The sequence below is a fragment of the Antechinus flavipes genome, chromosome 1 (genome assembly GCF_016432865.1).
Source record: "Antechinus flavipes isolate AdamAnt ecotype Samford, QLD, Australia chromosome 1, AdamAnt_v2, whole genome shotgun sequence".
NCBI lineage: Eukaryota > Metazoa > Chordata > Mammalia > Dasyuromorphia > Dasyuridae > Antechinus > Antechinus flavipes.
The window spans coordinates 214,598,019-214,612,060 of record NC_067398.1 but is presented as its reverse complement, the minus strand read 5'-3'; the positions used below and the strand labels follow the sequence as shown (position 1 = coordinate 214,612,060).

Below are 14,042 nucleotides of genomic sequence, written 5' to 3'. Positions count from 1 at the left end.
TTTTTCCTCATGTTTTTTTTCCCCCCTTTGGATCTGTTTTTTCTTGAACAACATGACAAATATGGAAATATGTTTATGTATATGTAAAACCTGTACAGATTGTTTGTTGTCTTGGGAAGTGAGGAGATAAGGAAGAGAGGGAGAAAAAATTGGAATGCAAAACCTTACAAAAATAAATGATGATGACTTTTATGGAAATGTTTCGTATAACTTCACATGTGGTTTCTCAATGGGAGTTGGGGTTGGGGATAAGGGAGAAGATCTGGAACTTATAAGTTTTAAAAACAAATGTAAAAAAATTTTTGTTTTAAATATAACTGGGGAAATTATCAAATTAATACACTTAATTAAAAGTGAATGTTGAAAACTATCTTTATATGTATTTGGAAAAATAAAATATTATTAAGAAAGAAAAAGAAAAAGAAAAGAAAAGAAGCTTCACAAATTGGACCCCAGTGGAATGACATTGTCAAGACAACAAGAGTTAGAGAACAATCTGCTTCTGGCTCCAGTCACAAACAATTGATGTGGAAAAGCATGATCTTAAGTTGAGTATCATCAGTCCCTTCAGAGTGTCTTTTCTTTGAATCCCTGGTGATGCTATTGTTTTCAGTCATAAAGTAATTACGTATCCAGGAAATTAACTTTTTTTCCTCAGTTGAGCTTTATTGGATTAATTTTATTACCACCATCATCATCACCATTATTTAAATGAAGAAACCTAAATGGTTGCATTTGTTTGATAGAAAAAAAAATCTAACATTGATGTTCATTGGATAAGATCATTCATATCCAATGGCTCCTGGTTTTCCTTTACAGAGAAGATCACAGATTTACTATCCAGACCAAGGCACTCACTCATTGCTGTGTTATTTCTATATGCACAGAACTAAACCAGTAGTATCAGACTCAAATAGAAACAAAGTTTGATTGTTATGTATTGATTTAGAAAACTACAAATTAACATTACCTATGTTGTATTATATTAACTTTGTTCCATTACTTTGTTCTATTTACATTTTACTTTGTTTCATTTACATTTATTTACTTTGTTCCATTTACATTTTAATCAGTTGACTTCTCTGGCTAGACCATGAGGACTTGAGGAGAACTGTAACCTCTGGGAGTAATTTGATTGTAAATAAGACTTTTCTCCAAAAGGATAATTTTATCTCCTTACTTCCTCCATGGTATTATACATAATTCATTAGAATTTTAGGGAATTTTGTTAATTTTAGCATACTTGGAACTGTTCTGGCCTCTCTAGAACTGATAATATTGACATGTCATCTCTAAGATTTTACCTTCTTCCAAAAGGCTTCCCTGATCTCTGGGAGTTGGGCAGCTTCAGACTAAGTGTAATGCTTACAGTAAACATAAAGGAGTTTTATAAGAGAGTGACAATATAAGAGAGTCTTATTGGTTCATCTCTGCATTTGCATCAGCACTTGATAATTCAGTAGGGATGAGAGTGGGAAAGGGGAAGAGAAATAACATCCCCTTTGAAAGGGATCCCTTCATCAGTTTTGAGAGAATACAAATCACATTGTACTGCCCTTTCTGCCTTTCTCTTTCATCTTCATCTCCTATTTTATGCCTCATAATTTCTTTTCCTTTTCTTCCATCATGTAATAGTCAAGGTAGGTTGTGAGGAAGGAAAGGGTGGAAGAAGGAAGGAGGGATTGGCAACCATTGGCACACACGAACATACAAATAGTTTGGTACCTCAGAAACAATGCTAGTTTTGGGAGTTAGAAGACCTGGATTTGAATGACACTTCTGACTTTTCTTAACTACGTGATTCTGGACAATTCACACCTTTCTAATCTTTAATTTTTTTTCATCTATAAACCTGTTCCATTGGGTTATTGGCAAGAAGGCCTGAAGGTTCTATAAAAGATTTATTATGATGATCAGAGTTGGGGCATCTGATTTCTATTGAAGGCATATGACTAGGACTGGAATACATAGATAGAGTTTGTTGAGGCATCAAAAAATCATTTCAAATTCTCTTTTCTCACTTGAAACTCTTCAGGTAGTAAATGGCCACTCCTTTGCATCGTAGCATATTAAGTGACTCCTCATAGTTGACCTATCATTATTATGTTGTCTACTATGGACTATGGGGGAAATTTTTATGATTCAAGAAAATAGTATTTATTATTTTAGAAGTCAGTTTATAGAGCACTGGATGTTAACATAATACATGAAGATCTAGCAGTGGACATTACTGTGACATAATGAGAAATCAAAAAAAGTTTTCACAAGTACTCACCTAGCAGCCCAGGGTTGGGAAATCTCCAGGAATCATTGTATGTTGAATACTGTGGGTGGCTATAAGGACTTCCAGAAAACTCACTCCCTATATTTAATGAGGAAAGGAAAGAATTTGGGATTTGGGGAGAGGAGAGGAAGGAAAAGCAGAAAAGAGAAAGAGGAGGAAAACCATTAATTAATTTTTTAAAAGCCACACAGTTAAGCTTTGGAATAAAATCAACATAGTCAAATAAATTCTGAATTCCAATTTGAATTGAAGTCATATTTGGTCAATAACATGAACTGAGAATTAAAATTACTTTAATAAATTAAATTATTCCACTCAGATCCAGCTCTGGTGCTTCTCTGTAGTTTGAAGGTGACCCTGAGTGACCTTGAAGGCTACATCCGCAGAAAATAGGATTTTACCAACCCAGAAAGTGTGGGTCCAGACTCTGGATCTGTTATCAGAGGATCAGGCTGCTAAGTGAGGAAAGGCTCCTCACCAGAAACACTATTATTAAGAGATAACTTTTGTTGAGTCACAGAAAATCATCTATTGAAGCTAGGAGTACAGAGTTAGAGCTGTAGAAGTAAGCTAGTCCAACCTCTTCCCTTTGCAGAGAAGCTGAGGCTCAGTATTAATTATGATAATACTGGCATTTATATATCATTTTAAGGATTTCAAAGTACCTTATATATGTTATCTCATTTGATCAGTTTAACTCTTGTTAATATTAATTCCACTTTAGAAATGGGAACTCTGATGCTGAAAAAGAATGAATGATTTCTCAGGATCACAAAGGAAGATCCCTTCCAGTTCTAAAGCTATTATCATCTGATGTTACAAGTCAGCTAAAATAAATGTTTTAGACAGAATCCAAATTTAGATTTTCCTGATTCCAAGCCCCAAACTATCCACTATATGACCACATTGCCCCTATTATATCAAAAATGGTAAATCATTTCAAATCCTGCCTCAGTTTCCTCATTTGTAAAATGAGCTGGAGAACCCTAAATGGGATCAGACCTGACTGAAATAACTGAACAATAACAATAACAGTGGAATCTAAAATTAAGAGATCCTCTCAAATGGATGTTTACAGAAGCATTATTCTAACCAGTTTGTGGAGAGACCTATAAAGCTTTAGTTTTTAGGGAATTGGAACTTTGGGCTTTTGTCATTCTATCAATTTCTCACAGAAATAGAATAATGGGGGTAACCTTTCTGAATTGCTTCAATGTGAAGCAAATCCTTCTGATTTTTCTTAAAGTAAGAATTATTGCTCAACTTTAGCATGGAATCTTTCTTAATATTCAGTAAGAATGGGATAGTTGAGAATTGTTTATCTTCTTTCTACTGGTGTGATTATACCAAGTATCATGGTTAATTTTCAAATTTTAAAAAAGTTCTGTGCATCTTATTTTAAAAAATGAACTTTTGATCATGAGGATTATGTTGAAATATTTAATGGTGGTATACTGAAGAGTCAAAATAACAATAACTAGCATTTATATAGTGACTGTTTGTCAGGCATCGCACTAAACACTTTACAATTATTATCCCACCTGGTTCTCACAACAATCCTTTGAAATAGGAGCTATTAAGATCTTCAGTTTACAGGTGAAGCAAATGTAGGTTAGGTATTTTCCTCAAGATTACACATTTTCTAAGTGTCTGAGTGAAGATTTGAACTCAGGTCTTCTTGACTCCAGACCTAGTGCTTTATCTACTATTCCACTATTTTCCAGTGTAACATGCTGTACTAGTTATGGTCCTGATATTAAATGGTTTTGTGTAACTGTTTGATACCATGTTTTATTGAAACTGGTGATTTTGTTTGTTATAAAGGAGAGTATTATGGTTTGATGGTTATTAGGCAATGATGATGTATAAAAATGCAAATGATTTAATAAGATGTGAAATTCATTAAAATGAATTAAAATTAAAAGGTCAGAAACAAAATAATTGAAAAGGAGTGGAAACAATTGAAAAAGGGTAAGGAAGAGGGGAACAAGTTATAGAAAGTAGGCCAGGCAGAGGATGGCAGAAGCAAAAAGAAAGAGAAGGGAGGAAGGAAAAGAAATGAAGTGAAGATAAAGTCCATGCTCAGCTACAGATAAGACAAACAAGAATGGGACTCTATAGAGAATGGTAACTAAAAGAAATAAAGTGCTTGGAATCCTCTCTAATGACTTGAATAAAACAACAATAACTGTAAAAACTAACGGTTACAGTGGAAACCAACTTGCCCAGGCAGAGATTAAGCTATGCCTGCCATACAAAGACCTTGGGAAATAACAGAGAGCCTTGTCAACAAATGAATGAATCAAGGGGTCACATCTGCAGCAAGGCTTTCAGCTTTCCTCTGTGCCTGAAAAAGATGGGTTCCCATGAGTTTAGAATGGGATGAAGTAGGAATAAGAAAATATCTGCAATGAAAAATCTCTGTTGAGTGATTGGTACAGCCATGTAAGATAGAATGTAAAAAATGATGGCAAAGGACATTGCTTTCCAGGAAAGAATTTAGAGTGAAATAACAATAACTGATCTGGGGACTTGAGAATAAATCTGAATTTAATATGTAGAGGACTCTAGCTTTAGTCATGATTTATAGTTGAAATCAAAAGGTGATTTTTGTTAAAGCAGAGGTTTAACTACTCCTCTACTCAATAAACTCCAATGGCTCCCTATTACTTTCAAAGATCAAATATAAATATCTTGTTTTGTATTTAAATCCCTTCATAGTATGTTCATAAACCATCTGAACATTACTTCCCTCACTTACACTGTGATTCAGGCTTCAAAAACTTTTTTACTCCTCTCCATACATGATATTCCATTTCCTATTTCTGTCCCTTTGCACTGGCTGTCTTTATTCCTCTATAATGAGCCAAAGAATTTCTGCTGGCATGAGCTGATTCTTCCCATAATCCATCTGTTTTTATTTTGTACTTCTTTAACTGTGATCACCCTAAGATATCAGATCCTAGGATCCTTATTGTCCTTTCAAATACATCACCACCAGAACTGTTCGGTTCTGCAAATATGTATTGTATCTAGGATATACTGCAACATATTTAACATATATAGGACTGCTTGCCATCTTGGTGGGGGGGGTGGAGGGAGGGAGGGGAAAAATCGAAACATAAGCGAGTGCAAGGGATAATGTTGTAAAAAAATTACCCTGGCATGGATTCTGTCAATACAAAGTTATTATTAAATAAAATAAAATGAAAATGAAAAAAACAAAAAACAAAAAACAAATACATCACCACCAATGAGTAATTCAGAATCTCTTGTGAACCTCAAACACTTTTTGAATAGCTTGTCTATTAAAGTGAGTAAACTTTGGACCAACTAATTTGGGGCAAGGGTAAGATTATGAATTAACAGTTGGACAATAGGTGGATGAGATCCTTTCTTTTTTTTTACCCCTAAGCTTCTCTAAACCGAGCTCCATGGCTGTAAACAAACAAACAAACAAATACATAAATCAGTGAGTAACACCAAGAAAGGGGATCCCAGTTCAACTTTATTCTGAAGTAAGCATTTTCCTTGCTGAAAAATAGCTTGGAGTCCTTATGATCCTAGAATTGTTACCTAGAATTCTAAACTTATAGAGAACTGTGAAGGATTGTAAATTATCTTATAGATTACAATTACCATAAGGCAAGTACAGTGTTAGTAACAGCCGGATAACTTTTTTTTTTGTTTTGTTTTCCTGAAAACCCCTAGGTAGAAGATCTGACATAATTTCATAAGTTCAGATGCTAACATCAATGAAAGCTACAGAAGATGTAATCCACCCAATTAGAATCAACCAACATGTCTTTAATTACCTTCTTGATGTCATGGTTCTCTTTGATAATGAAAGACAAACAACAACAATGAAGAAGAAGAAGAAGAAAAAGAAGAAGAAGAAGGTCTCTCTTCCTTGAAATAATTATGTATTGGACAGCCCATTTGACCCTTTAGTGAGCCTAAGAAACTAGCTTCTTCCCCCCTTCTCCCAGGACATCCTATTAGCTCTGCCTTTTTTTTTTTTTTTTTTTTTTTTTTTTTTTTTTTTTTTAGAAATGGTTCCAATAAATTATCCTAAATACTCTGACTATCAGGGAAATCAGCAAGAAGGGAAGATTGGTTGAACATTAGATTGTGAACTTCTTAAGGCAAGAGATTCTCTTCCTAGTACTTAGATGGAGTAGTAGTGGTGATGGTGGTGGTGGTGGTGGTAGTAGTAGTAGTAGATGCTTAATAAATGCTTATTGACTGATTAGAAATGTTTCCATCCTTCATTTAATAAGTGTGTGTGAAATACCTACTAAACACTCGTAACATTCTTCTAGTTTCTAGGGGAAATAAACAGTCTATTAGATAGACTGGAGCTTATAATTATAGTAGGGGATAAAACATCAACCTAAATAATTATACTTTTTTTTTTCTGAAGCAATTGGGATTAAGTGACTTGCCTAAGATCATCCAGCTAGGAAGTACTAAGTGCCTGAGACCAGATTTGAACTCGAGTCTTCCTGACTTCAGATCTGGTGCTCTAAACACTGCACCATCAACCTCCCTCAACCTAAATAACTATAAAATATAATGTATAAGTCACTGATTAAGAGATGGAATGGATATTGGAGCTAATCTAGAACAACTCTCTCATTTAAAAATGAGGAAACTGAGACCTAAAGAGAGCTAGTGACTTGCCCCAAATCCTAAAAAAGTGAGACCCTCTTTTTCCAGTTACAACCCAAGGTAACTATTTCAGAATTAACTAATCAGAATCTGCTGTCTAAAGAGGGAAAATAACCGTTAGAAGTTCCTGTTGATTAATGTTGCCTTGAACTTTTCAGAAGAATCAAGAGAAAAAGGCACAAGGTACCATTTCTGTAGATTCACCATTTAAATCGCAGAGTCTAAATACATGCCATTGCTAATGTGGCCTGTTTTATTTCTTTCCAGTGTTCATTCTGAAGGGTCCCTCCCTACAGAGAAACTTGCAAATAAGAGAAAAAAGGAGTGGGTAGATATGAAGAAAGAAAGGAAGAAAGGAAGGAAGAAAGAAAAAGAGACAGACAGAAGAGAGATTGCCAAGGAGGCAGATATATAAATACATAGCTAGATAGACATACAGGAAGATACAAAGATAGATAGATAGAGATACATAATACAGTCAGATAGATATACATAGAAGAATAAGGAAGTAAGTAGATACAAAGATAGACAGATGAAAGATATGTAGTGAGAAAGATAGATAATGAGGTAGATGTATAAATCCATAGCTGGATAGATATATAGACAATGATAAAGAGATAAGTAGACACATGTATAAAGATATATAAAAACATAAGGGACAAAAATATATTGATAGATTGATGAGAGATACACACACAGTGGGAGAAGGGGAAAGAGAGACAGAGACAGAGACAGAGAAACAGAGAGGCAGAGACAGAGAGACAAAGGGAGAGGAGGGGAGGGAGGAAGGTGGGAGGAAGAGAATCTTCTCTGAGAAACCCAGTTTGAGAATGTTGGTCTCTGTTCATCCCCTTTGCAACTCACAATGACTGTGCATTATCCACAGCTTTGCAGTGCACAGTAATCAGCAAAAGATGCTAGTTTTAAAAACAATAAGCAGCACTCCAATGAATAGCAATGAACAGACATTTCATTTCCCAATTCTTTTCTCTCTTTGGCTAGCCCCACTTACTACTAGTCCCCGCTCACCCCCCTCCATGCAACCACACGCGCACACACTCACATCTAGAGGCCTCTCTGGGGGACGCTCTAGTGCCTGACAGGCTGAGGCTTCCAATTCTCTGTTTTTTATGCCTCAGTGGTCAGGGTGTCAGGTTTCTGCAGTACAGACCAGCCAAGAGCTCGAGGAGTCACTGAACACCATCAGTTCAGTGACAGTACCACTCACTTCATCCCACATACTCTGCATATCCATCAGCCATGTGAGCATGGGAGCACCAGAGACAGAGACAGTGAGAAAGACAAAGAGAGAGCGACACAGAGAGATGACGGAGACAATGACAAAGAAGATGGGGATAAAAAGTCACCAGTTCTGTTACTGCCGTCACAGGCCTTGGTCCAACAAATGCTACAGGAGTACAATGAAACTCTGAGATGAATGAATCCTGCATGAATTCCTTGAGATTTCACCAAATAGACCAGAGTCCATCAGACATACTTCTTGGCAGCACTGTTTAATGATCGGTAGTTAAGAGTAAATACTATATTTAAACTATTCAGGGATGGAGACATGGAGGTTGAGAAGTAGAGCCAGAAAAGGTGTAGTTCTGTTTAGGGCATATTATTAAACTTCTCATTATTTCACATTAAAGACACTTTTCATTATGATTACCTCTTGGTAAACAAGTTGAATCATTTACCAACTCAGCTTTGAACAAAGCCTATTTCTGAAAGTAAATCCTTAGGCGGGACACAGTCACACTAAAGCAATAGGGTATTAATGTTCTCAAATACCTTGGTCACTTAATGGATGACTAGATTTCCAAAATAGTCCTTTTCTGTTCATATAAATTAGATTGAATATAAAGTAACAGAATGTAACCAAGTATTTTCTTGGGGTCCATTACCATATCTAGACTAGGCAATTATATTATTTCAGACACTTCCCCTAATATCTCTGTAAGAAACCAGTCATCCATGTGAAAAGTAAGAAAACTCACTCACCCAAATTTTCCCAAACATCTGGATTTGGCACATAAAGCAGAAAAAATGAGAGAATATAAATATCTGCATATTTAACTATGAATCTGAAAGTAAAAAAAAAAAATCTGAAAAAAGTCTACAATTCATTCTTGGGCAAACAAGAATACTTGGAAGACTTAATTATAGTATGTGGCAGTGCTTTTCCAAGAAGTTTCACTACAAGGACACTTGTACAATTCTAATTTTTTTTTCAGTACTCTGAAGATGAATGTCACTGGAATTGAGGGAGGAAAGAGAAGAAGGATATGAAAATAAGAAAATGAATCCCCTATCACTACTTATGAAAGCTGGTTAGCATGGAGGTGAATAAATATTAATATAGTGAGGAGGTTTAGATTTTGATAAAAATAGGCTTGACCATACTCTTGAGAGAAGAGAAAACTCAAACAATCAGCAAATAGTCACTGATCACCTCATATATGCAACTTTCCAGGTTAAGAGATTTAAAGTAAATAGAAGATGTATAGTCCTTTAGGCATGTCCATCTCAAATAGAAACAGATCTCTATAGTCCACAAACTGACTTAGAAAGCCACAAATTAATATTATCTATGTTGTGTTTTTATTTATTTTTAAAAACATTTCCCAATTGCATTTTAATCTAATTTGAATCACACTGAGTTTTAAGGGTGCTATTTTGAGTGGGACAAAAATTTGCTAACCTCTGAAGTCAGCACCTACAATCTTTTGGACAAAGTAAGATAATGGACAAAATAAAAAAAAAAAAACAACTAGAAAATGGAGAATAAATTACAAATGAGATGATACAGAGAAAAAATACTTAGTATAGTGACTGGCTCATAGTAGACATCTAATAAATGTTTATTGATTGAATTATTAATTATTCATGTCATTTCCTATAAGAGCCCTTTCCTGATTTCCCCAGTTGGTAGTATTCTCCCAAACCAAAATCACTTTGTCTTCTATGTGTGTTGTACTTACTTATCTGTCTACATATTCACTCCAGTAGAACATTAGCTTCTGGAGGACAGGGAATTTTTGTGACTATCTTCCCAATACTTAGCACAAGTTGTATATAGTAGGTGCTTAACGATGGAATGAACATGGCTATAAAGATAGAAATGAGTATAATGCATTTGTGTAATACTGAATAGGTTATTTTGCCTAGGACAGAGAGTTCATATTTGGAAGGCGTGAGAAGGTAGAAGGCAGATAATGGAAGCCTTGGAAGCCTTGAATGACAGATTAAGGAATCTGAATTTTATTCTGTAGGGAGTCATTGAAGTTTATGAGCAGAGAAAAGAGAAGACATGATGATAACTAGCCACATACATGCATATATAGATATGCATACATGTATACACACAAAAAACATTTATTATATGCCAAATACTGTGTTAAGCAGTGGGGATACAAACACACATAAAAACCACAGTCCTTGTTCTACAAAAGCTTACATTCTAATGGTGGAAGACAATGCATAAAGAGGAGCTAGAAGGAGTAAGAGAAGGAAGTGATATGAGAGTTTAAAGATTGTTTTGGGGAGAGGGAGGGAGAGAAAAAGAGGAGAGAGAAGAGAGAAGAATGAAATGAAGCAAGGAAGGAAATGAAAGGAGAGGGAAGAAAGGAGGGAAAGAAAAGAATAATGATTAAGAGGAGAAAAAGAAGAGGAAAGAAAGAGACATTGAGAGAACAGAGAAGGAGAAAAGAGGCAGAACTCATTGTGTGGGTAACTGTGAGATGTTCTAGATAGATGGAGGGCATACACGCATATACACATATATACATGTATACATACATGTGGAGAGAGAGAGACAGACTAGATAATGTTTATCACACACACACTCACACACATCTATTTTGGACTCCTTTGGTAATCTGGTAAAAACTATGGGTCCCTTCTCAGAATGTTGTTAAATATATAAAATGATATTACAAAGAAAACCAATTATATTGAAATGTAATTATCAAAATATTTTTTTAAAAAGAAGTTCATTGACCGCAGGGTAAGAACCAGTGATCTAGAATAAGAAAGAAAGTTGAAAGGCCATCTAGCCCAGGTCACTTGTTTTACAGATGACAAAACTGAGATATAATGGTAAATTGACTCCCCTGGGTCATACAGGTAGAAAAGCTGGGATTTCCTCCCACTCGAGGCCTCTCCTTTCAACCCACTCCTCCTTATTCCTTCCTACTACCCCTGCCTTTCCAAAAAGAACAGGTGTTTTTATCACCTTTTGGTGAAGGAACTCACTGTAACTTTCTTAAATTAAGAATCACGTGACTTTCTATTTGCTTTCTATCGTTTTCTTTTGTGGAAGTAATCATATGGGCCATAAATTTCTTCAGCAAATTCCAATAACAATTATTATCCAGGGAGTTAAGATATGCTTGACTGCATGGAGAACAGGACTAAATACTGCACTTAGCAACCAAAATGTACACAGCAGCTTGCAGATTACATATTGCCATTTTGAAATAGCTGCACATATCTCAAAAAAATCCATTTTAAAGGGAACTGTCGACCATGCCAAGATGGCATAAAAGTTTAAAGTGTTCGATGAACAGCGGAAAGACCATTAGCTAAAAAAAAATAAACTTACACAAAAGAATAAATACACAAAAAAGACTCAGGCCATCATTTTCATCACAGCTGGTAATCTACAATATTGGTGGTTTAATTAGATCAGCTGGGTTTCAGGTAACATGCAGGATGGCATTGCACACTAATAAATGTAAATAAGAGAAAATATATAATTACTGAGCAATAATGTGAGAAAACAAGCTATATTTATTCAATAGAACTCATTTTCCTCCCAGAACAAACTGCCAATGAGCAGTAATAAGGGTCAGTCTATTGAAAAGAAAGTGATCTTTCTTCATACTTTGAATGAGACCCATTTATTATTTTAACTGAGAGGAAAGTTCCTGTGTACTTTACCAGTAATAGGAGAAGGAAAATTCCATTCTTTTTCTTTTTTCCTTTTCTTTCTATTCCTATATTTATAGGAATAAGATCTTACCCTTACCTGAATAATTGAAAGAATCTCTCTTTTACCAAATTGGACTGTCCATTCATTATTAAGAATTCACTGTGATTTAGCAGCTGATAAAATAGACTATGTATCCATAACCACTTGACTTCACTATGTCTCAGCTGCCCCATATGTAAGATGAGGGGATTGATCTAGGTGATTTTTAACCCATCCACATCTTAAACAATAACTATCTGTGTCCCCTGGTTCTTATTGGTGAGCTTTTTGTCTTGTCTTATCTTAGAAAGGACTATGTTTCAACTAACTGAAGCTTCCTCTAGCCTCCTTCACATGCCCACTTGCTGGCATCCCTGTCTCCTTCCCAGAACACTTTATGTGTTGTCTTCCCCCTTAGAGTGTAAGTTCCTTGAAGGCAGGGACTGTTTGCTTGTTGCCACAGTGCCAGGCACATATAAGCTCTTAATAAATCCTCTCCTCTCCCCTTTTCTCCTTTGCGCTCCTCTCCTTTCTTTTGCTCTCCTTTTTTCTCTCCTTTCCTCTTCTCGCCTTTTCTCTCTTCTCCTTTCTGTCCCAACACTATGTTAAATATTGGGGATACAAAGCAAAGAATAAAATTCCTCTCCAATTCAGAGTAATGATGAGAAGCCTCCTGGCCAATTACCAAGACCTCTCCTGCAGATCTGTGTATGTACAAGCAGTGAAAAGCCAGGCACCTGCTTTTATAAATGGACTAGCTCGTTTGCTTTGGTGAGGGTCCCCTCGTTTTAATTATTTATGATCATGCCTCATGGTGTCCTAGCAAATATCTTACAGTATGTTTCATAAAAGTAATGAACTCTTGGTAATAGGAGACCCCACACCAGCTTCCTGCAATTAAATCATCACTGAGAAGTGGGTTAAAACCATCTGTTTGGGGCGAGCATCTTTGTTATTTGCAGATTAGTGAAGTGAGAATGAGCCAGGTGCTGCTATGTATCTAAACACAGCAGACACTGGAACACTCTGGAGTCTTGAAGAAAAATCCTCCTTGGTTGCTGCCCTGAGGAGGGCGGTGTATGATAAAGGAAGTTTTCTGTAAATTTAGGGCCAAGATTATTCCCTTTTTAGAATGTGGGAGTTTTGAGTGTGCTTGGGACAAGAGGATAAGATAGCCTGAAATCACCCAAACAGTGAAATAGCTGTGAGAGTTTGAAGGGCATAGCCACTTTTGCCAGAGAAAGATTCTCCCTTTTCTAAGGAAACAATGAAATTCATATTGTCCACCCAGTCTATTTTCTCAATTAATTTAGCTGCCACAGTAATTCGAGTCCTTATTACTTACTTCCCACGTGGACAACATAACAATCTCTTATTAGAATTTCTGATTTCCAGTATCTCCTCTTCCCAATCCATCCTTCATAAAGCTATCAAAATGATCTTCCTAAAGCATAACTCTGATTATGTCATTCCTGTCCTACAGAACCTTCTGTGGTTCCCTGTTTTCTCCAGGATATGAGACAAACTATTTACTTTAACATTTAAAGACAATCTATCTTTCCAGCTTTCTTGTACATCATCTTTTCTTTATATATTTTGTGTTCTAAAGTGTGGCCTTGTTGCCATAAAACTTGAACTTTCATTTCCTACCTCCATGTCTGGAATGAAATCCCCCTGTTTCTTAAAATATTTAGTTTTCCTCATGGCCTACCTACCTCCATATAATTTTAATGCAATGGTCAAAGAGAACTAATGGAGCCCGGAAGTGATTGAACTTATTGTAAGAGTATCCCACATTTTAAAAATAGTTTGATAGATTCAGTTTTGGATTGAATAAAACAATCAATTAATTGACTAGTGACTAGTTTCTTTATAAAAGAATTATACCAGAGTTCTTTTAAAATATATTGTTACCATAGTGAATTTAAAATATGATTGGTTTCTTAAAAGTTTGATTTGCATACAAATGTTCAGGAAGACATTGCTTGTACAAAATAAGTTACACCTATGGTTTGTCCTTACCACTATGTTTTTATAATTTTCAAACATTTTTGATATTTATTTTTAATATTCTCTTCTTTTTAAATTCCAAGTTCCTGATTTTCTCCTTCC

At 35.5% G+C, this 14,042-nt stretch overlaps 1 protein-coding gene across 1 annotated transcript in view; it reads right to left on the bottom strand.

Annotated features, from left to right (window-relative positions):
* The window catches only part of PAX5 (paired box 5), a 314,686-nt gene that overhangs the window by 23,075 nt on the left and 277,569 nt on the right, over positions 1 to 14,042 (bottom strand). The window contains exon 8 of the mRNA XM_051996111.1: positions 2,276 to 2,362. Within this exon, the coding sequence (XP_051852071.1) occupies positions 2,276 to 2,362 (87 nt within the window). The remainder of the gene's footprint in view (positions 1 to 2,275; positions 2,363 to 14,042) is intronic.